Source organism: Anabrus simplex, chromosome 5 (genome assembly GCF_040414725.1).
Source record: "Anabrus simplex isolate iqAnaSimp1 chromosome 5, ASM4041472v1, whole genome shotgun sequence".
In the NCBI taxonomy this organism is placed as follows: domain Eukaryota; kingdom Metazoa; phylum Arthropoda; class Insecta; order Orthoptera; family Tettigoniidae; genus Anabrus; species Anabrus simplex.
The window spans coordinates 151,611,286-151,635,442 of NC_090269.1; the positions used below are offsets into that span (position 1 = coordinate 151,611,286).

At 37.4% G+C, this 24,157-nt stretch overlaps 1 protein-coding gene across 1 annotated transcript in view; it reads left to right on the forward strand.

The window, feature by feature from the left end:
* Positions 1–24,157, forward strand: part of Nup205 (nuclear pore complex protein Nup205) — a 676,487-nt gene that overhangs the window by 130,250 nt on the left and 522,080 nt on the right. Inside the window, exon 8 of the mRNA XM_067147168.2 lies at positions 18,591–18,694. Within this exon, the coding sequence (XP_067003269.1) occupies positions 18,591–18,694 (104 nt within the window). The remainder of the gene's footprint in view (positions 1–18,590; positions 18,695–24,157) is intronic.

Here is a 24,157-nt window from a genome sequence, read left to right on the forward strand (position 1 = left end):
TATACCCCATCTCAAATTACCTGGGAGATAAGAGTAACTAGTCCGGCCATGTGTGCATTGCAGTACTAGTCACATAAAAACATCAGTCAAGAAACCATGAGATCGATAACTAGTTCAAATAAACTGTGACTAACATGTTACAAGAAGAATACAACATTTATACAATCACCAGAAAGGATCAAGATGATATTCAATACAATTCGGAAGGTTAATGTACTCACCAATGTCGCCTGTGGACGAAAGATAGGTTACTCAGTCCCCTATGTCGTCGTCATTGTCGGAGTCTTTCACGTTTGTAGCTGTCCGTTTAATGGCATCGTCTACTAACTGCTCTATATCCCGCATTCGTCTTTCTTCCGTCTCGATGACGTGTTTTACACACATTTCCCGACATTGAGGGGTCACTTGTTCAATTCCTTCCAGCAGCAGTTTTCTTACTTCCTCAAGGGTGAAAGTTTTGGTCTTCCTAGCCACATGGTCCCTAATTTGGCTCTACACACTTTCAATTGGATTTAAAGAACAATGGTACGAAAGTAACCTTAAGAATTGCCTTCCCGATTGCAATGCGATATCATCTAATCGATGGCGCCACACGAGTCCTTAACATGCTGCGGGATGACATTAAGAAGTTCCAACATGACATTTTTTGGTTTGTTAAGGGATTCCCTTCCCACCCAGAAACTTAATTATATCTCCCCATCTTCACGATTGATTGGGCTGTTTCTCAATTCTAACTGAATGGTAACACTCAGTGTCCATAACAGTTAACCGCCTGAAAAGCCTTACATCTGATCTTTTTTTTTTTACCGCATTGGCTTCAAGACAAGTAGGAATATTCACAAACCATTCTTTGAATACATCTCCATTAACTTGTGTAAATTTGAATTTATAATTCCACCTTTACAATACTGTAATTGTCTTCATTAAAAAGACTACATTAAATTATACTCGTGAAACATGTTTCGTCCTCTTTCGGGACATCTTCAGTCACAAATACAAAACATTAAAAATAAGACGAGGACACATTGAAATAAGTGAATAATAAGTCTTTGTATCCTGTGACGCGGCGTGATGGCGTCTTGTCAGTCTTCAATGTTAAAATGGTGCGGCGTGAACATGATATGAAGCATGAAGTCCAATTAAAATCACAGATTAAATTGTTGTTCAAAACAAAGAATTTTCAATTATAAAACAACGTGAGTGGCTGTGCGAATAAAATTATATGCTTCTTGTACATAAAACAGTGTGGTGGTAATGCCACATTAAAATAGCTTTCTTGATTAAGAGCTTGATTATGTGTTGACAATAGGGGCCTAAAAAAGAAAAAGAAAAATATGAAAGAATTGAGGAACAAGTTCAGTTAAAATATAAACTAAGTGCCCATCCAGTCACTGACCTCCTTGCCCATCCTACGTCGACCACTCTACCTCAAGTGCTAAAGCTAACTGAGTGACGTCCTCGAAGGTCGTTGAGGACTGACTGTGAGGGGAGGTTGAGGGGAGTTTAATGTAAGGGGAGAGGTGTAAGTTAGAGTATTACTCACGCACCTTTGTGAAAAGAATTTATTGATTAACTCCTCAAAAAATATATTGATATCCTCCGATATCTCATGAAGATTATAAATTGGGTTGCATGTTTTATCAATTGTTATAAAAATGTTTTCTAAAATATTCAATAGATTTCCTTTCTTACATAAATGGAAAATTTGAAGATCTTGTTGTATGCCCGTGAATGTATGATTGGTATCGTCCATATGTGAACCGAATGCTGAGAATCTGCCGTACTTTGATGCATTAACATGTTCATTATACCTTATGTTAAAATTGCGGCCTGTCTGTCCAATATAATTGGTGCAACACTTCTGGCACTTTAATTTGTAAACACCTGATTTCTGAAATTTTGTTATTGCCGTTATTGATAGTGTGCTGATTAAAGAAAAGATGGGTGTTGTTATTGGTTGTTTTAAAAGAAACTTTCATATTAAGTTTCTTGAAAACATTCGTGATTTTGTATATTTTACTGTGACTACAGGTGAAAAGTGCGTAACTATCTTCTTTCTTTTTGGTATCCTTGGTTAATATGAAAAATGATTTCTTTTCGATTTTGCTAATAATTTTGTCCACAAATTGCCTGTTGAATCCGTTTCTTTTTGCTATAAAATAAATAGTATCCAACTCAATCTTTACAATCTGCTTCTGACATGGGTGTATTATAAGCTCTGTGAATCATACTGTAAAAGGTGGCCCTCTTGTGTGCTGCCGGGTGTACAGAACTTTGTCTAATTACGTTTGCCATTTGAGTGGGTTTCCTGAATATTTTAAACCTAAGTTTATTAGAGTCATTAATAATTGTAATGTCAAGAAAATGTAATGATTTATTATTTTCACTTTCAAAAGAAAATTTAATCTGTGAATCCATATTGTTTAATTGTTCTAATACCTCCTGTCCATTAGTAATGCTATGGTCAATTATTGTAAACGTATCATCTACGTATCTCAACCAGCTTATTATTCCTTCAATGTTATTGATTTTACTATTTTCAAGAAAATCCATATTAATTTCCGCCATAATTCCCGAAGCTGGGGCCCCCATAGGAAGACCTTCCTGTTTATATATTTGGCCGTTGAAGGTAAAGTAATTATTAGCGGTGACGAACTCCAAGATATTAATAAAATCGGCTATCTCTTGCCTACTCAAATTACTGTATTTAAGTAGATTATTCTTTACAAGATTTATCGTTTTTCATACGGGAATATTCAAGAACATATTTTTGACATCAAATGAATACATCTTATGGTTTGACTGCATGTTTAAATCTTCAATACGATCACAAAATTCTTTGGAATTCTTAATAGACCTATTACCCTCAAATCTATAATGTTTTTAAAAAAAAAAATTGTGTATAAATCTAGACATCTTATATGTAGGGCTATTTCTGAAATTAATGATAGGTCTTATAGGTATATTCTCTTTATGCACCTTCGGTAGGGCCCTAGCCGCCGGAATACCCGGGTTCATATTAATAAGTTTTGGGGATTCCCTTTCATTAAGGATGAAAGAAGATCGTTAAAGAAGTTGCTTTAAAGATCTTGTTGATTGTTGGTATTTCACTTCTAAAGGAAAACTCTTGAACTTTTCACCGAATTGCGTCCGTAGTGAAACAATCTTACTTGTCCGCTTCGTTTTATTCAGACTTTTTGCGGTGAAATGACTGTTCCTACAGTTTTAAGTTCCTTTCTGGCACGATAAACACTACTCCGAGAAATGCCAGTAGTAGCCGCTACTAACCTTGTCACATTATTGAAATATTTTTTTGTTTTGTACAAGTTACTTTACATCGCGCCAACACAGATAGGTCTTGTGGCGACGATGGGATAGGAAAGGGCTAGGAGTGGGAAGGAAGGTGGCCGTGGCCTTAATTAAGGTACAACCTGGTGTGAAAATGGGAAACCACAGAAAACCATCTTCAGGGCTGCTGACGGTGGGGTTCGAACTCACTATCTCACGAATGCAAACTCTCAGCTGCGTGCCGCTAGCCGCACAGCCAACTCGCTTGGTATTTTCAAGAGTACTGCCAGGATTTGCATCACTAAACTTCTTAAGAACGTTGAAAACACACTGTTTTTCTCCACTTCTCAATGCTTTTCCCTTCATATGCTTTACGTGAGAAGGGCCGGACTCCCCCATCCTCACTCCACACGGAGCTTTAACAAAGGTTATGTAAATGTAAATTAAAATAGTTAACAAAATCTTTAACACCAAGGCAAAGACCGACTACCGACTTAATTAATAATGATATATTACTAAATATTAGCACGAAAGAAACTCGTAATACACCCTTTGTCGGAAAAGTTCTGGGACAAGTGTTGTATTTCAGAGGTTGCAATGCGAACAAAGGAACAAATGTTGGTTTTATGTTACCTGATATGTGTACTGTATGTTCTGAGATGGCTTTGGCCATGTTTCCACGCACTAGGTGGCAGGGCTGTGCTTAGCAACACTGTTTGGTTTAGTGACAATGCAGTGGACGCTGATTGTGAACATACAGTGAACAAGCTCAGGAAAACCCCTAGTGAAACGTGGACAATGATCACACAAGCATATAGAGGCGATGCACTGTCAAGAAGTCATGTGTTCGAGTGGCACAAAAGGTTTCGGGAAGGCAGAGATTCGGTGCAAGATGATCCCAGAACTTGCCACCTGTTTACAGCACATTCCGATGCAGAGTTGGAGCATGTAAGGCAGTTATTGCGAGAAGACCGCCGTGTAACTGTGCATGCGATATCAGAAGACCTTAATTTGAATTGTGACTTGTGTGATAAGATTTTACGCAATGATTTAGGGAAACAGACACTGAATGCAGAACTCGTCCCGCACACCCTAACAGACGACGAGAAAGAGGAAAGACAAAGAATTTCTGCAAAACTCTGGATAAAGCCAGACGTGATCCCACATTTCCAACAAAGATTATTGCTGGGGATATAAGTTGGTGTTACCAGTATGACCCCCACACGAAGCGTCAAAGTGCAGAATGACAATGTGCTGGATCACCAGCCTCGAAAAAAGCCACACGTCAGCCTTCGAGAACGAAGACAGTGTTGATCGTATTCTTTGAAAGTAAAGGGTTAGTTCACCATGAGAACGTTTCACTAGGTGAAACAATGAACCAAACTCTTTACATCAAAGTCTTGAAACGTTTGCGACAAGCAGTTCGACATCGCCGCCCTGATGTGTAGCACTCGCAGGACTGGTTCTTACTGCATGACAAGGCAAGCCAGAGATTCTGTCACTGTTGTCCCACATCCATCATATTCATCCAACCTCTCGCCTTACGATTTTTTCATGTTTCCGTGAGTGAAATTGCGATTGAAAGGAAAGCTTCATCAAGATACTGCAGACATCCAACAGGCTGTGACACATGAGCTTACAAACATCGCCTTTGACAATTTCCTTGCTTGCTTCCAAGACCTCCAGAAACTATGGCAGTTGTGTACAGATAGCCAAGTGGACTACTTCTACAGGAGCTAAGATCATTACTTGGTAAATGTAACTTTTCTATTTTTTACAACGTTAGTCCTGGAACTTTTCTGACGTAGGTTCTTAATATGCAAGGTCACTAGCGCACCGATAACATCTTGAACACAGCAGTAAACAGAAAGCACGTGGGTTGTTAGCTAAATGAGCTGCTACTGAATACTGCAATGGCTGTTACACTGTTGACACATTGCCCCTCTCAAAAGGCACTTTAATGCACAAGTATCAATTATAAATTGAAACTGAAAACAACTTTTTAAAAGTGAAAAGTGAAGATAAAACGGATTTAGATGACATAACTTTTGCGCGGAAATAACATTACTCAACACATGTAAAGTATTTTTAACGCCTTACCAAAAGACAGTACCACCACATTTACCAAGTGATTTTGGTATTTACTTTATCTCCCAGGTTATTTTGGAAATAGGGTATAAAAATATGTTTTTGAAGACTTTCGTTTGGAGCGTGGCATTGTATGGAAGTGAAATGTGGACGATAACTAGCTCAGAAAGAAAGAGAATAGAAGCTTTTGAAATATGGTGTTTCAGAACGAATGCTGAAGGCGACATGGGTAAATCGAATCACAAATGAAGAGGTACTATGTCGATTTGGGTAAATTTGACGAGAAGAATAGAATGATAGGGTGCATCTTAACCCCTCAGCACGTTGGATTTACAGTAAATGCCTGTTCATCGTTGTGCTTCTCGAGGGGTTCTAAGCACGGTGTTTAAATTTTCTCACATTTGTGCAAATTTTTGTTCAAAGGAACATAACTTTATTATTTTGTGGATTTCATTAATACTTTCACATGCATGTTTGAAGAAACTCCTTTCTTTTAGAAAATATGATGCTGTCGTAACTTAATAATTGAGCTTGGTGTCGAATGTCGTGAGAAATCCCTCAAAGCGGAGACCCACTTTGCATTCTGGACAGGGAAACACTTTCTCCAAATTGTCTGCTTGTAGCACGTGACACATTGTTTGCTTGGCCTGTTCTTTCCCTCATTTGGTGGAATTCCCCCAGGAAAATGCCTTTCAATGAGATGGGGCACATTTTTACCTGAAGAATGACGTTCAGGCATCTTTCCACTAGCATTGTTTGACAACATCCACTCTAAATGTATAATACTGTAATCTATTTTAGGTACTGGTGAATTTCTTCAGTAAATAATCATTGTGTGTAGAATAATTGCAACATTCATTATTCTCCAGAATAACTTAATGTACCACTTGGTCAACTTTTTCCTCTCTAAATTTCAGCCATGAAGGAACTGAACTTTCAGATTGACTCCACCCCGCGTTGTTTTCTTTGTGATGGTTTCTGCCCCATGGAATGTAGAAATCATTGCGACATCTTTATCACACCACTTTAGGAAGGAAACCTGGTAGGAATGCAGAGCTCTAACTTCCCCCTTTTATTTTTGTGGTTATTGCGTCTTTCGGGATGTCCTTTTGTTGAGGTGCAAAGGTCCTACACAGTCAGTTTTCAATGATTTTTAGTAATGAGCCAAAGAAGGTGAATAAAAAAAGTTATCCATCCATACCATCCATACTTCGTTGAGAAGTGGCTCCACAAGTGATCAAACAAGAGCATAAGTTTTTGTGTCTGTTGATGTATGTATTGTTTCATGTACGGGGCCTGTGTATGTTATAAATGACCAAAGATAGCCTGACTCACATAATTCATACGATTTTATGCCAAATTTTGCATATTTTAGAGGTATATATTGCCTAAAAGAAAACCTAACCCACCATAGGATTAGTGACTCATCAACTGTGATGTTCTGTTCTTTTAACTACAAAGTCTGGAACTTGTTTTTCATGGAGGACATAATTGGATACATTTTGAAAAGTTTGGAAGGTCCCTGATATGTATCAACAACTTTATTGTTCCTGAAATGCATGAAATCACTAATTTACTCAGAACTGTCCATTGAAACAAAGACGCAAAAGTTGGCATAAACAAAATAGAATTTTTAGAAAAATAGCTTCGTAGCATAGGCCTTTATATCACACCCATAAGCATAAAAAGAGCTATTACAACGAATTCCTTGTCCTTTATGACTGGTTTCCAATCCTGCATTCTGAAACAAAGTGGTAAGAATAAGTCCCTAGATCGGATTCTTTGCTCAGCATATACATTGTTTCACAAACTATTAGTTCCACATACTCATCTGTAAACCTTCATATCAACAAATTCTCCACCTACTTTGTTTTGAGGTCCTGGGTTCCCTATAAATTGTTCTGTTTGACCCACGTAATTATGTTTTCCAACCAAAATGTGTTAGGTGTGACATGCATATTGTCATTGTCATACTATCATTTGTGTCTGATTTTGAACCAAGGACCTCACATACAGCGATACAATAGTGAAGGTCTATATGCCTATTAGCTCAGCAGATGATGAAGAAATCGATAGAATATATGAAAACATAGAAGCTTTAATACAATGTTAAATGTGACGAGAATCTAATTGTGAAGGGAGACGGTAATGCAGAGGTAGGCCAAGGAAGAGAGGGTAATACGGCAGAAGAATTTTGATTCGGACCAAAGAATGACAGATGAAGTTGGTTAATTGAATTCTGCACAGATCATAATTTAGTCCTTGCCTAATACATGGTTCCAACACCACTATTGTGATGGGCATTCGTTTGGTGTCTTTTTTGAAATAATCCTTCCACTATACTGGTCATTAGTAGCTTACCCACTGCCGTATTTTCTTTAAATCTGATACTCGTTCTATAAATAAGTCCAAAACAAAAGTATTGGTGTGCAGTCGAACGAAGGCAGGTGATGCAGAAAATGTTAGATTAGAAAATGAAGTCTTAAAGGAAGTAGATGAATATTGTTACTTGGGTAGTAAAATAACTAACGATGGCAGAAGTAAGGAGGACATAAAATGCAGACTAGCACAAGCAAGGAAGAGCTTTCTTAAAAGAAATTTGCTCACTTCAAGTATTGATATCGGAATTAGAAAGATGTTTTTGAAGACTTTTGTGTGGAGCGTGGCATTGTATGGAAGTGAAACATGGACGATAACTAGCTCAGAAAGAAAGAGAATAGAAGCTTTTGAAATGTGGTGCTACAGAAAAATGCTGAAGGTGAGATGGATAGCTCGAATCACGAATGAAGAGATACTGAATCGAATTGGTGAGAGGAGATCGATTTGGCTAAATTTGATGAGAAGAAGAGATAGAATGATAGGACACATCTTAAGACACCCAGGACTTGTTCAGTTGGTTTTTGAAGGAAGTGTAGGTGGTAAGAACGGTAGGAGTAGCCCAAGGTATGAATATGACAAGCAGATTAGAGCAGATGTAGGATGCAATAGTTACGTAGAAATGAAAAGGTTAGCACAGGATAGGGTGGCATGGAGAGCTGCATCAAACCAGTCTATGGACTGATGACTCAAACAACAACAACAACAACTCGTTCTATAGACAAGGAAATTTCTCACAGAATTCAGACAGGTAGCAACTTGTACAAAATAGTTAGACATAATATGGAACAAGAAAATACCAACAAAATGTAAGAATCGTATATGAAACCTATTACGTACCAATCCTGACCTATGGTTGCAAAACATGGACCATGAGAATCCAGGCAGCAGAAATGAGATTTGTCTGTAGCATGATCGGTAAAACACGGAGGGATAGAGTCCGTAATGGTGAAATCCGCAAGCAGACTCAAGTTGTAAGACTGCAGGACAGAATAACATCGCAGCGACTGAGATGGTATGGACATATGTGATGCGTGGGATATAAGGGATTACCAAAACAAATGTATGATCTAAAATTTGAAGACAAAAGACCAAGAGGGCGACCAAGACTCGGGTACAAGGACATAGTGAAGATTGACATTGATCAGCGAGGACATACTTTGAAAAGCATTGAAGAAGGAGAGAAGTTCAAAGACCAGAACTGGTGGGGAAGCCTCGTTCGCTGACCCATCGCTTAAGATGGAACGATGTGGGAGATGGATGGGTGGGTGGGTGGGTGGGTGGATGGATGGATGGATGGATTTTTCGTTGATAATTCTGTAGATTCACAGCTACATATTTTTTATTTTTGCATTTGCCCTGTTTGGTTTTTCGTTGATAATTCTGTAGATTCACAGCTACATATTTTTTATTTTTGCATTTGCCCTGTTTGGTTTTTCGTTGATAATTCTGTAGATTCACAGCTACATATTTTTTATTTTTGCATTTGCCCTGTTTGGTTTTTCGTTGATAATTCTGTAGATTCACAGCTACATATTTTTTATTTTTGCATTTGCCTTGTTTGGTTTTTCGTTGATAATTCTCTAGATGCACAGCTAAATATTTTTTATTTTCTACCTTGTCAATACATTAGTTGTTTAAGGCAACTTACTGGTTAAAAGTGGTATCTCTCTTTCGTATATTATTAACATCTTCAGCCACATAACACTGTATAGATGAAAAATTTATATATTGACAAAGTATCAGTGCTTTGAGAGAAAGTGTCTTTAAAAATAGCCTAGGTGAAATATAATAAATACAGTGGACTCCACTTATTATAATCACTCTGGGACGAAGATAATTTGATAACATTAACCCCTTCGGTGGGCGATGTGGCGAGATCCGCGGCTACAAGTCGCTTGCTCGGTGGGGAACGCGGATATATCCGCCGATTCGAATTATATTTTTTTTCTCAGTTGCCTGCCTGCAGAGGTTTATTTCCTTTTTAGCAGCGTATTCTGGATGAGTCTTCCCTGTGATGTGAATTTTTTAAACTATGTTCTCCCAATACCAATGTGTCATCCACGAGTTGCAACATAAAGAGTGCAGCTGAGTCCGAGCAAGAACGACCTAAGGCCTAATAGCTACGCGTTGAAGCTTTAGCTCATCGCCTAATCGTCCCTTGGATGTAATAATATTGCTGTAGAAGAGATTTCTAGAGATTATGACACTGAACAGACTTCTCTGATGACATTTTAGAACTGTGACCTGATTTATTATCCCCAGTCTTGAGTTCATCCTTCACGACTGGAGTGTGTGTTTATCGCGAGTTACACATCATTTTATTATCGTACGCATCCGTAATACAGTCCTATTTCATGATTTCCGGCCAAACTGCTGAGACCAGGGTTCTATTTGATCCTTTTTTCTACATTTTTCCGCTAAAATATCTATAATGAATTACCGGCTCCCACTGTTAGAGGAAGACGATTTACGGGTCATGATAAACAAAATGTTGGAATTTAGTGGGGAGAATTGTGATATTAGTGAAGAAAGTTCTGCCGAAGGGGAATTCGTAAGTGACAGGAATTTACATGGAAAATGTACTATAAGCTCGAATATACAATGTTTGGGCGTAGCTGATGCGAATGTTCAGAGGTCGCAGAAGAGATAACACGTGTTCGATTCCAGTTCAAGTAGCGATCATGACAGTGACAGTTGTGATGATAATACTGATTACAATCCAACCATTGCAAGTTCTTCGTCAACTTATACTGAAAATGGACAAAGAAATTCCTGCTTTTATCCAAATTTCCATCGTGATGTAAAAATAGTGTTTTTAGGGAAAACAAAACTGAGCGAAATATTTCAATTACTTTCCTATGACGAGATATGCCAGAACATAGCTGAACAGACAAAAGATGCTGAGCAGGAAATTGCACATAAATCCAAGTTTAGTAAGACAGAAGGAAGGAATCGAGATCAAGACCGTGTCCGGACAAATAAGGACGAAATAAAGCTTCTTATGGCCATACTGTTGCCGCAGGGGATTGTAAAGAAACCTAAATTAGGACACTATTTCTCTCAATCGCTTGTTCACTATGCCTACTTTCTACGACGTGATGACACAGAAGAGATTTTTTTCTCGCCAGATTGAGTGGCCTGGCCAGCCTCCTGACCCCAACTTGGCAGGTTCTATTCTGGCTCAGACCGGTGGTATTTGAAGGTGCTCAAATACGTCGGCCTCTTGTCAGTAGATTTCCTAGCATGCAAAAGAACTCCTGCGGGACTAAATTCCAGCACCTCAGTGTCTCCGAAAACCGTAAAAGTAGTTAGTGGGACGTGAAGCCAATATTATTATTATTATTATTATTATTATTATTATTATTATTATTATTATTATTATTATTATTATTATTATTATTATTATTATTATTATTATATTTTCCTCCACAGCTTTTTACATATATCTGACAATGAGGTGAATAATGCACAACTTCCTCCCAAAATATACGAGATAAATCCAGTATTTGACCACCTGTTAGCAACATTTTCGGAAGCGTATACCCCTGGTGGCAAAATGTCAATTGATGACAACCTCTTGCTATGTAAAGGGTGGCTAGGGTGGAAAGTTTACATAATAAGAAAACGATCGCGTTTCGGAATGGAATTATATAAATTATGTGAAGGCGAGACAGGTTATATAACATCACCTGCTTCCGTGTATATCATAATGAACAGCTGTAAAACACATAACACTGTGAAGACTGTAAATACTGTAAATATTACCTGTACTATAGTGTAATATAGTCCGTTTATGTCACTTATGAATTGTAGAGAGGCGATATAAACTTGATCCCTCGAAAGCGCTAATCAACATAACAGAATATTTCGTGAGTATTACAATTTATTCCATTGTACACCATTTAAGTACATGTAAACTTTGTAAATCTACAATTTACATATGCAGAAACATTTATTTACAGGCAGAGATTGATAGTAAACTGCCTAAAATATGCAGGTGAAAGTTACTGTATAATAAAAAACCAGAGCTTAGCTGTTAGGAAGAAGCAATCTCGATTTCACAGTGTGAAAACACTTAGTATGTTTTTGCACAAAGTATTGAAAAACTAAAATAATCTAATTTTTCAACAATTAAATACAGTATATTGAAGTAAATATTTCTCTTTTGGCCCTTCAATAGGTCATTTCAGTCTAAGATTGTTTTTAATCAAGAAATTAAATATTTTCTTCAATCAGAGAAATCGCTCCCTACCTGGGAGTGAGCTAGTATGAACCGAGCTCCCCGCTTAAGGGGTTAACCGATTGATAACAGTAGCCGAAAAATAAAAATTGATATGTAGCCTACTGTATTTATTCATAACTTACATGCACTGCAATGAAACACTGATTCATAACCTGCATGCACTGCAATGAAACAGATACCGGTACACAGCACTGCAATACAGTTAACTGTTTTCAGCTATGTACAATAGTCTCTAATTGTTGTTTCCTTCTGGTTGTCTCCCAAAAGTCCATTAATGAATCATATTCATAATGTTTTTGGAAGTCCACTGACCTACGCTGAACACCTCATCGCAAGATATCTAGCGACCGTCGCATTTCAGCATTCGTTGGTGTTGGGGAAGTTCGGCAACATCGTCATCATCTTCTGCTTCATATCTAATTCTGCGGAAGTAACTGCCTCACGTCATCTTTTGTCTGTTTCCCATCAGTAATGATGCCCTCATCAATGTTCATTCATTCCTGATATTCATCTCCCGTTAAGCCTGTTGGATACATTCTCCTCTCCTTCTGGTAACTCTGTTGTATGCACTCTACTCGCATACTTGAGAACGAAATCCTAGAAAGCAAATGTGATAACATAAACCGAATTCATAATCACAATAAATGGAAGATTTACAATGTTTCAGTATTTGTCCGTACAGGACTTCATAAAAGTGATTATATAATACAGTTGATAACATTATCCGTGATTACAATAAACGGCGCCCACTGTACTTAGTTGTTAATCTGTTAAAGTGCGATACAGACCATGAAGTTGATTTTATGATAATTCTGCAGTTAAGGGTTATGGACTTCATGTTGTTGGTCCGTATTGAACTGAGATTACATATAAATTATAAACAGAAAAATTTTCCACCTATTCACTACACAGCTATATTTACAATGTGTGTATTTACATTACATGCGACTAGTTTCAACCCTACTCGGGGTCATCATCAGCCATATTTAAACAATACACAATATTTGTTGAAATCCTAAAACATGTTTCTAAGCAGTAACAACATTATGAATATATAATTAACACTATGATGAGTGGTTGAATTAGGCGAAGTGCTGTGGTGCTAAAAATGTTGCAAACGGAAGTGAAATATTACGACTGACATAGGTGAGCAATATATAATACAAAGTACATTAAACACGTTAAAAAGTCTGGGTATAAACGTACAAGTGAGATTCTCTATGTTGTAGATAACTTGAGTAAAATTTTAGACACAGGGTGTTTCAGATAGAATTCAGTAGGTCCTGGTAATATATTTAGGTTGTGGACCGAGTGCTATGGTACTGAGACTGAACAATATAACATGACACATATAATAAAATTATACAAGGATGTACAAATGTTTGATATCCTCTCTAGAAGAATCTGTGAGGAGTTGATTATACATTGTATCAGCTTAAGCAGAAAATCTGATGATTTGGTGTATTAAGCTATGTTCATATGGCTTCATAGTTGATTGTTGGAATTGTGCAGACTGAATATGTTTTAGAATTCTTCTGGAATTGTAAGTAGACACTGCGTGTGGTGATATTAATTGGTGGAACTCTCAGTTCATAGCAGAACCAATGGGACCTATTAAAATTGAGAAAAGCCAGTAAAAAATGCAAAGTACGCAGAAAGAAGCATAGGTGACAACAAAGCGAATGGACACTCACCTTGCGGGGCGGTGTGTGCAAATTAGCTGGTAGTGGGAGAGGGGTGGGAGAAGGGGGGAATTCAAGGCGGAGCTGAAAGGTGCGGGAGAAGGGGTAATTGTTTCGGAAAAGTGCCTTTAATTAGGTTTGAATTCTGGTTGGCTGAATTATTGTTTCTGAGAAAAGTGATAAATGAATCAAAAAGGATGCTAGGTTTCTCTGAGATTTCATTAAGATTGTAATTGGTGTTAAAATATTGGTCTAGGTGTATGTAGTTATTTTCCATTATGTTGAGTAAAGGACCCTTATTTGCTAATTCAAGTATGTCCATGTCTTGTTCGATATTGGTGAAATTATGGTTATAATCTTGCAAGTGTTTGCCGATAGCTGAAAACTTATTATGTTTTATTGCGTTAGTGTGCTCATGGTATCTTATAGTGAAGTTCCTTCTGGTCTGCCCAATAGGACTTGTCACATGTAGTGCATTTGATCCTATAAACTCCTGATTTTAAAAAACTGCTGGTCTTTTTGATATGTGAAGTTTTGCATAAAATGTTCATGTTCTTATTGTTGGTTTTGAAAGCTATTTTAACATCTTTTTTCTTAAAGATATTGGTTATCTTGTAAATATCATTGTTTAACATGAAGGTGGAAAATGTTAGGGGTTTAGTTATTTCTTTTTTGAGGGTAGTTTTAGGGCGATGTTTGTGTTTATTGATTATCCTTTCTATAAAATGATTGCTGAAACTGTTGGAACTGGGGGTGCATTGAATCTTGGCGAATGGTGGAAACTGTTTGAGTAGGTTTTCTGAATATGTTGACGATGTTTTCGTAATTATGGATGAAAAATCAATTAACGCCTCCACCACCCTCCTAAGACTCAACAGTATTGATCCTCATATCAAATTCACACTAGAAACTGAATCTAATCAAAAAATAAACTTTCTAAATTCTTTAAATTCTTTAAATTATAAAATATTCAGAAAACCTACTCAAACAGTTTCCACCATTCGCCAAGATTCAATGCACCCCCAGTTCTACAAACGAGCTACATACAATAACCTACTTCATTGAGCTTTCCGCATACCTATGTCCAAGAAGGATCTAAAGAATGAATTAAACACAATTCGCAGAACTGCAAAATCCAACAGTTTCAGCAATCATTTTATAGAAAGGATAATCAATAAACACAAACATCGCCCTAAAACTACCCTCAAAAAAGAAATAACTAAACCCCTAACATTTTCCACCTTCATGTTAAACAATGATATTTACAAGATAACCAATATCTTTAAGAAAAAAGGTGTTAAAAAAGCTTTCAAAACCAACAATAAGAACATGAACATTTTATGCAAAACTTCACATATCAAAAAGACCAGCAGTTTTTTAAAATCAGGAGTTTATAGGATCAAATGCACTACATGTGACAAGTCCTATTGGGCAGACCAGAAGGAACTTCACTATAAGATACCATGAGCACACTAACGCAATAAAACATAATAAGTTTTCAGCTATCGGCAAACACTTGCAAGATTATAACCATAATTTCACCAATATCGAACAAGACATGGACATACTTGAATTAGCAAATAAGGGTCCTTTACTCAACATAATGGAAAATAACTACATACACCTAGACCAATATTTTAACACCAATTACAATCTTAATGAAATCTCAGAGAAACCTAGCATCCTTTTTGATTCATTTATCACTTTTCTCAGAAACAATAATTCAGCCAACCAGAATTCAAACCTAATTAAAGGCACTTTTCCGAAACAATTACCCTTTCTCCCACACCTTTCAGCACCGCCTTGAATTCCCCCCTTCTCCCACCCCTCTCCCACTACCAGCTAATTTGCACACACCGCCCCGCAAGGTGAGTGTCCATTCGCTTTGTTGTCACCTATGCTTCTTTCTGCGTACTTTGCATTTCTTACTGGCTTTTCTCAATTTTAATAGGTCCCATTGGTTCTGCTATGAACTGAGAGTTCCACCAATTAATATCACCACACGCAGTGTCTACTTACAATTCCAGAAGAATTCTAAAACATATTCAGTCTGCACAATTCCAACAATCAACTATGAAGCCATATGAACATAGCTTAATACACCAAATCATCAGATTTTCTGCTTAAGCTGATACAATGTATAATCAACTCCTCACAGATTCTTCTAGAGAGGATATCAAACATTTGTACATCCTTGTATAATTTTATTATGTGTGTCATGTTATATTGTTCAGTCTCAGTACCATAGCACTCGGTCCACAACCTAAATATATTACCAGGACCTACTGAATTCTATCTGAAACACCCTGTGTCTAAAATTTTACTTAAGTTATCTACAACATAGAGCATATCACTTGTACGTTTATACCCAGACTTTTTAACGTGTTTAATGTACTTTGTATTATATATTGCTCACCTATGTCAGTCGTAAAATTTCACTTCCGTTTGCAACATTTTGAGCACCATAGCACTTCGCCTAATTCAACCACACATCAGTGTTAATTATATATTCATAATGTTGTTACTGCTTAGAAACATGTTTTAGGATTTCGTCAAATATTGTGTATTGTTTAAATATGGCTGATGATGACCCCGAGTAGGGTTGAAACTAGTCGCATGTAATGTAAATACACACATTGTAAATATAACTGTGTAGTGAATAGGTGGAAAATTTTTCTGTTTATAATTTATATGTAAATCTGTAGTTGCCAACCAAAAATCCTGCTCTTACTGGCACAGTGCTTCACATATACCAACTGCTGCACATGTCTGTATCTATCTCCCTGATGATTGCTGCCTCTTGTGTAGTCTCCATCCTGAGATCCGAAATGGGGACTACTGTATTTTAATTCTGGAATATTTTACCCTGGAGGAAGCCATCATACAGAGAGAGTTGCTTGTTCTTGGTAATTAGTTACTGCTGTAGTTTCTCGTTGCTTTTAGCCGTGTAACAGTGTCAACACAGTTTAGCCATTAAGTATTATTACAAGGCCATATCATTCAATCAGGACCAACTACAATACCTCAGACCTGAACAGTGGTGGCAGTTGGAGTGCTAGCGTGTTTGTTTTGATTTGTATTAGTCGTGTTGTTACCAAATATTTACGGAAATTTGAATATTGTTCATTGAATATTATACATATTTATAACCTTTAAAATGCTTATAGGACATCTTTCAGTGTGCTGTAAGGAGTTCTATGTTCATAAAAAGCGTATGTATTGGAACAATTCCGGTGGTGATAAGGGGATTGTCGGCATATTCTTCTCAAAACTTGTTTTCTTTATATTTTCTCTTACCTGTGAGTATGTTTAAAGTTCAATTCTATGGATCGTATGTGCTGTGTCGGGATGTAAGTCCAGTTATAGGGGCAGAGCAAAAGTTTGTGTTCAGATTTCCGAAAGACCTAGTATTAAGGAAAATTGTTTAGGTGCATTCGTAAGGAAAACTTTGAAGCAAATGATACTAGTGTTGTGTGCATTATTAATTTGATATCAAATGTATTGTTAGGGAAGAAATTGTACCCATAATAGATGTTTATCCATTTTGGGTGCCATGCAAACTTCTGAAGCATTTTCCCCAGTCAGCCAATGTAGCTAACTACAAAATTAAATCAGTCCGAAAAATCGTGGCTCAGAGTTACGATTGAGATATGAAACATTTTTAAATGGGTACAAGATGTAATTGAATCGTTTTTAGTGTTTTACAATGAAGGTACAAAATCTAACCCTTTCTCGTGAGTTGAAATGAGGATGACAATCTTTTTTCATATAAATTACAAGAGGATGATGTGCCATTTATTCCGATTAGTTATAAGGTGACTAGTGCTTTAGTTGTTCAAGAGTATCATACAAAATTTGTAGTACTTAATATCATTGTACCTATTTAACAATTCACGTGTATTGTTCAAGAAATGCATGTGTTTGCATGTTTTACGAAATGGTCTGTGGTTAATGATGTTGCATGGTATTTCATGTAAGGTTAAAAATGTTATCTGTTGACATTTATTTATCTTATTTGCTGTCCGGAATTCCGCACGTAAAATATTTTTATAATGTGTGTGTGTTTTCAAGCCGGCCTGGCCCCGCGGTGTAGAGGTAGCGTGCCTGCCTCTTACCCGGAGGCCCCGGGTTCTATTCCTGGCCAGGTGAGGGATTTTAACTTGCATCTGAGGGCTGGTTTGAGATCCACTCAGCCTTTGTGATTACAATTGAGGAGCTATCTGATGGTGAGATGGCGACCCCGGTCTAGAAAGCCAAGAATAACGGCTGAGAGGATCCTGCTGACCACGACATCTCGTAATCTGCAGGCCTTCAGGCTGAGCAGCGGTTGCTTGGTAGGCCATGGCCCTTCGGGGCTGTTGCGCCATGGGGTTTGGTTTGGTGCTTGTTTTCAACCTGACGACGTTAATAAAATAATTCTCCCTTCGTTACTTTCCCTCTGAAAATACAATTAGAATTATGCAATAATGTTGTTTTTGGTGCATAACTATTCATATTTTGAGTTAATGAGTTGCATTTAATGACGTTTTACTTGTGATGTTTTCTTTGAGTGACTCAGAATAATCATACATAATCTTCTCCTTAATGTCTCATGTCGCCCACCATTGTCCGCCATTTTTTTTCTGGCTTACGGTCTGATGTAATTGTAGTTTGTCTTAATTCAATCCTCTAGAATGCCGCCCTTGCAATTTCCGAAAGGCTGTTATCCCTCCCTTTCGATGAATCATTAGTCTGGTCTCTCAACAATAACCCATCTGATATGGTAGCACCTGTGGCTTGGCTATCTGCTTCACTGGGACACACGAGCTTCCCCACTGCTGAAAGGTCACGGTTTGCAGAGAAGGATTGTTATTAGCAAATAATTTTATAATGGAGTCCCTGTGTAATTGTTCTGTTATGTTCTGTTTTAGCTTTCACAGATGAGGACGAGTTGCTCGTGGATGCTGCCAATGAGCGTGACGTTTTTGACTTCATGCATTCTACATTTCTGCAGAACGAATGTATTTACAAAGAGGTATGTTCTTGTAGATGGACGGTGTTATCAGGAGAATATGTATAATCCGCTCATTTTACAAAGGTGAAAAAAATTGAGTGTATCCTCCAAATTCAATACATCATATATTCCATCATTAGATGGAGTAATCAAATTCAAACATGTTTCGGCTCGTTTGAGCCATCTTCAGTGAAAAGGAGGGGAGGGGGGTTGAAATAATTGACGTAATACAAGCTAAAAAAATGACAAAAAACACGAGGGAACAAATGAAAAAACAAAAGAGAGCCTAGACGGAAACAAAATTAGTACAATATACAATATTTACATCATCATGTGGAGCAAAAAACAACTCACTGCGATAAAATTGAGTGAAACAGGGGTTAATACAAAACATAATTGAAACTAAAAACTGTGTTAACCTAAGAAGAAGAGAAATTAAAACAAATGATACAAATGGAAGTGAACAATAAGTGCATGTAGTGAGGTTGCAGACCTCTTAGTTTACAAAATATTGGTTTTGTAACAATACAAAACAGGATGAAATCACTGTTGAAAATTCAGGCAGAAAATCTGTCTTTGTAGAAACCCATCACATCTGATTGGCTAGGAGGGGAGTGGGAGCGAAAATGTTTGAGAAATCAGTCCTTTTGGCTGATGATGACGCCAACACAGCGTCGAAACTAGTCCCAAGTGCAAATACCTGTTATAAATAAACCTATAACATTTTTGTATTGAAAAGGTGGAACCTTTCTAGTTTTTCCTATCTTCCAAATCAGTCCTGACATAATGTGCAGGTGAAAAGCCTGTGGCAAGGAAAAAAACACCGATGAAATTTAAAGCTTTAGAACAGCAGCATTCTCAATACGTTCTCAATCTAGCGGTCCCATTCTTGATTATCATTTCATAATGTTGGCTGGTTGGTTTGCCTTATAATAAAAGGTCGGAAGGGCCACGACATAAAATTGAGAAGCTGTGTTAGGGAGTTGACAGATGCATGGTAAACTGTAAGTGATCTAGTGGAAACCGTCAATGAAGTTCCAATCTGTAATGGAAAAAATTGAGGTTGTGTGAGAAACTTGGGCTGATAAGTAAAAAGTGTTGAATGGGTGTGTAGAAAGCTTAAACTTAGTGTTTAGAAGGTGGTTGTGCTCTCAAATGGCCTGGCCTTCTCAAGGTAACGGTCTCGTTCACGCGATCGAGCCTATTGTTGGTTCAGCTTTGTTTGCGAGGATGGAAGGAGCGGAGGGGGAAGGGTGGTGCAGGGCTGGTGTAGGGAGAGATGGAGGCTGAGCTTGTTTATATTATTGAAGTTCTGACAAATATATGGAATGAATGTTTCAAGTAGAATGTTCTTTTTCTCGTTAACTTCATTTAAATTGTGAGAGGGGTTCATAAACTGATCTAAATCGATGTGGATGCTCTCAAGAATGTTAAGCAAGGTGCCTTTTTGCTCATAATGCAAGATCTTAAGATCTTTATCTATTGAAGTGTATTTGTGGCTGGATGCTTTGTGATGTTCACTCATAGCTGAAAAATGATTATATTATTATTATTATTATTATTATTATTATTATTATTATTATTATATTTGTTAGGTACATTGGCGAGTAAAACAATCATTTTAATTGGATAGCTTTTATCACGTTTTAAACTTACTTCTCTCCAAATATGTACCTATATTGGCTCGAGTTACGAGATATTACTTTACAATGGCGAAAAATGAAAGTATCCTCCTATTCAATACATCATATATTCCGTCATTAGACGGAGTAAACAAGTTCAGACATGTTTCGGCTCGTTTGAGCCATCTTCAGTGAAAAAATTAGGGGGGTTGGAATAATTTACATAATATGAGTTGAAAAAATGCTAAAAAACATAATGAAAGCGCAAATGAAAAAACAAACAAAAGAGAGCCTAGACGGAAACAAAATAGCATAAATATACAATATTTACATCAATATGCAGAGCAAAAAACAACTTATTGCGACAAAATTCAGTGATACAGGTGTTAATTTGAAATAATAATTGATACTAAAAACTGCGTTAACCTAAGAAACAAGGGAATGAGAAAACAAATGATGCAGATGGAAATGAATAATAGTAGCACATGGTGAGGTTGTGGACCTCATAGTTTACAAATTATTAGTTTATAAAAACGACAAAACAGTTTGAAATCGCTGTCAAAATCCTAGTGGAAACCCATCACATAAAATTGGTCAGGAGGAGAGCGGGAGCAAACATTTTGAGAGTAACCAAGCCTGAATTAACCTGCAGGGGAAAAGCCTGTGATAGGAGAAAAAACACCTTAAATTTAAGGCTTCAGAAATAGCAGCATTCTTAATATCTTCTCAATCTAGCGGTCCCTTTCTTCATTATTGTTTCATAATGTTGGCTGGTGTTTTGCCTTATTATAGAGGGGTCGGAAGGGCCGCATATAAAAATATGAGAAGCTGTGTTAGGTAGAATACAGATGCATAGTAAATTGTAGTAATCTAGTGGAAACCGTCAATGAACTTCATTTTTATATGCGGCCCTTCCGACCCCTCTATAATAAGGCAAAACACCAGCCAACATTATGAAACAATAATGAAGAAAGGGACCGCTAGATTGAGAAGATATTAAGAATGCTGCTATTTCTGAAGCCTTAAATTTAAGGTGTTTTTTCTCCTATCACAGGCTTTTCACCTGCAGGTTAATTCAGGCTTGGTTTCTCTCAAAATGTTTGCTCCCGCTCTCCTCCTGACCAATTTTATGTGATGGGTTTCCACTAGGATTTTGACAGCGATTTCAAACTGTTTTGTCGTTTTTATAAACTAATAATTTGTAAACTATGAGGTCCACAACCTCACCATGTGCTACTATTATTCATTTCCATCTGCATCATTTGTTTTCTCATTCCCTTGTTTCTTAGGTTAACGCAGTTTTTAGTATCAATTATTATTTCAAATTAACACCTGTATCACTGAATTTTGTCGCAATAAGTTGTTTTTTGCTCTGCATATTGATGTAAATATTGTATATTTATGCTATTTTGTTTCCGTCTAGGCTCTCTTTTGTTTGTTTTTTCATTTGCGCTTTCATTATGTTTTTTAGCATTTTTTCAACTCATATTATGTAAATTATTCCAACCCCCCTAATTTTTTCACTGAAGATGGCTCAAACGAGCCGAAACATGTCTGAACTTGTTTACTCCGTCTAATGACGGAATATATGATGTATTGAATAGGAGGATGCTTTCATTTTTCGCCATTGTAAAGTGAAAACCGTCAATACGGAATGATTCTAATATCTTGTTACGAGATATTAAACGACCACTTTGTTAATGATCTCGCCTGCTGTATAAATAGCAACAACCACAAATATTTCTCAACTAAAGTAAACTCGTTTCCTCATCCCGAGGTGGTACAGTTCTTTTTAGACACCCCCAGTGAAGGAGAGTTTCATGTACCGCTTTTACCGCATATCAACCTTCCCACCATTCATAAATCTCTGGCAATACGGTACCGGAAATAGAAGTCAGACCCACGAAAACAGCAACTAATTGTGCTAACCATTATGCTGGCAGACATTAACTACAAAACAGACACATAACATGACTGATGCATGCTTGCAATGCGCGGGTTGGGCACGAAGCTAGGCCTAGTCATCTATTTGTGCGACGTCATCAGAGCTGCAATAGACCTATGCTACAGATGTGGACATTTCTTAACTACGAAACACAGATGTACCGTATGGATTTGATGCGTTTTTTATTGCTTACAGCAAGCAAGTCGCCATGCCCAAAGCAGAGACTCCTGGAGGAAGATCACCAAAAGGATTGTCGCGTGATGCCACTACACCCTTACGAAGGGTTGGACAAAGAGAGAGAGGTCGTACGGACGAAACTATTCACAAATTTGTGCAATGTCATCAGAGCTGCAATAAGACTTGTACCCTCTTTGAAGCAGATTCATCATCGTTCTCTGACGAATTACATTGGGGGATCTTATAGGCGAGATTTTTTCATTTTCTTCGTCTCGAAAAGCCACGGGGGTGTCTAATACACGAGTAAATACGGTAAATACCTGCCTTATGCATAACTCAGTTCTGCGTAATTCGTATTTGTACGTAATTTTCTGTAGGTCCCGGCAAAATATAATTTAAAAGCGTGTTAATTAAACCTTATTTATACGTAATCCGCTGTTATACGTATTAAGTGTCAGTGAAATTGTTACCTCTACTACAGGGGTAACACCAAACAAGGCACAAACAGAGTTAAAAGGGGAAGGTAAGAGCAAACTACACAATATAAGAAAACACTACACACTCGGAAAAACAGTAGCTGGCATTACTCGGATCTAAAACAAAACATGTACGAAATATCAGTAGGGCCAGCTAGTGAACAACAAACCGGGAAGATGAAAGGGCTGGGAACCTACCAAAGCCATGGACATGGCTTAGATAGCGGATTCCGAAAATAAATCACCGTGCTCCTTAGATTTGAAAAATATTATTTACAAAATAATCTTACAAATACATTCGAAGTTACGAGCTATAAGTTCAGTGGTATCCATAGCTTATTTCGTAGCAGGGTAAATTCAACTTTCAAAACAACTAAACATCTAGTTACCAATGCAGTAGTACAATGCAATTTACAGGTTATCCAAAGTCTAGCGTACCTCAAGTGATACAGAACTACCAGAGGCAAACCCCAAGGGAAATAATATTAAACTACAATATACATATTTTAGTGAAACAAGGAATGGGAATGCCTCGGAAACGAACAGGTTAGTCCAGCTGAAAAACTAAGACTTCATAAGTAACTAATTTGGTGAATCTAGGCGAAGTTAGGGCAGACTCCTGTACGAAAAGCAAATCGGAACATAACGGAAATTTTAGCAGGAAAGGAATTCAAGAATGCTTACCGGAGGAGTGTGCCATCCCGGAAACCGGGGGACGTCAACCAGATAGGCTGCTCGCAGACAGATAAACTGAGACCGACAGAATTCAGGATACAGAATTAATTCTAACACTGCCTCGCTCACTATATATAGGAATTACTGGCCTTGGAGGCAGCCAATCAGCGTGCACGAGTTCCCGATCGCCACCTAGACTCACCAATCACAACCTTACTTTCGATCGCGAACTTTGACTAACATTCTAGAATACGCATGATCGCGAAGGTCATTTTTTTCCAGAATAGACAGAACACACTTTCTAGAACACATACCAACAAAGTAACACACCCTGTACAAAAGTTATGTAACTTTCTGGATCTTTCCAGGAACTATAGACAGAATTCTACTATTTACAAATGCCTATGTTACAACATTGTACAGTACAGGTTGTATTTTACAAACAAAGACTTAAAAAAAAATACATTCCACTCGCATTACATATTTTACTTGTAACATCTTCCTCCCCCCGAAAGTCGAGCACTATAACCTCACTGGGGAGCAAGCGATAGAACGTTTTCACACAGTACCGATAGTAAAGGTACATTAC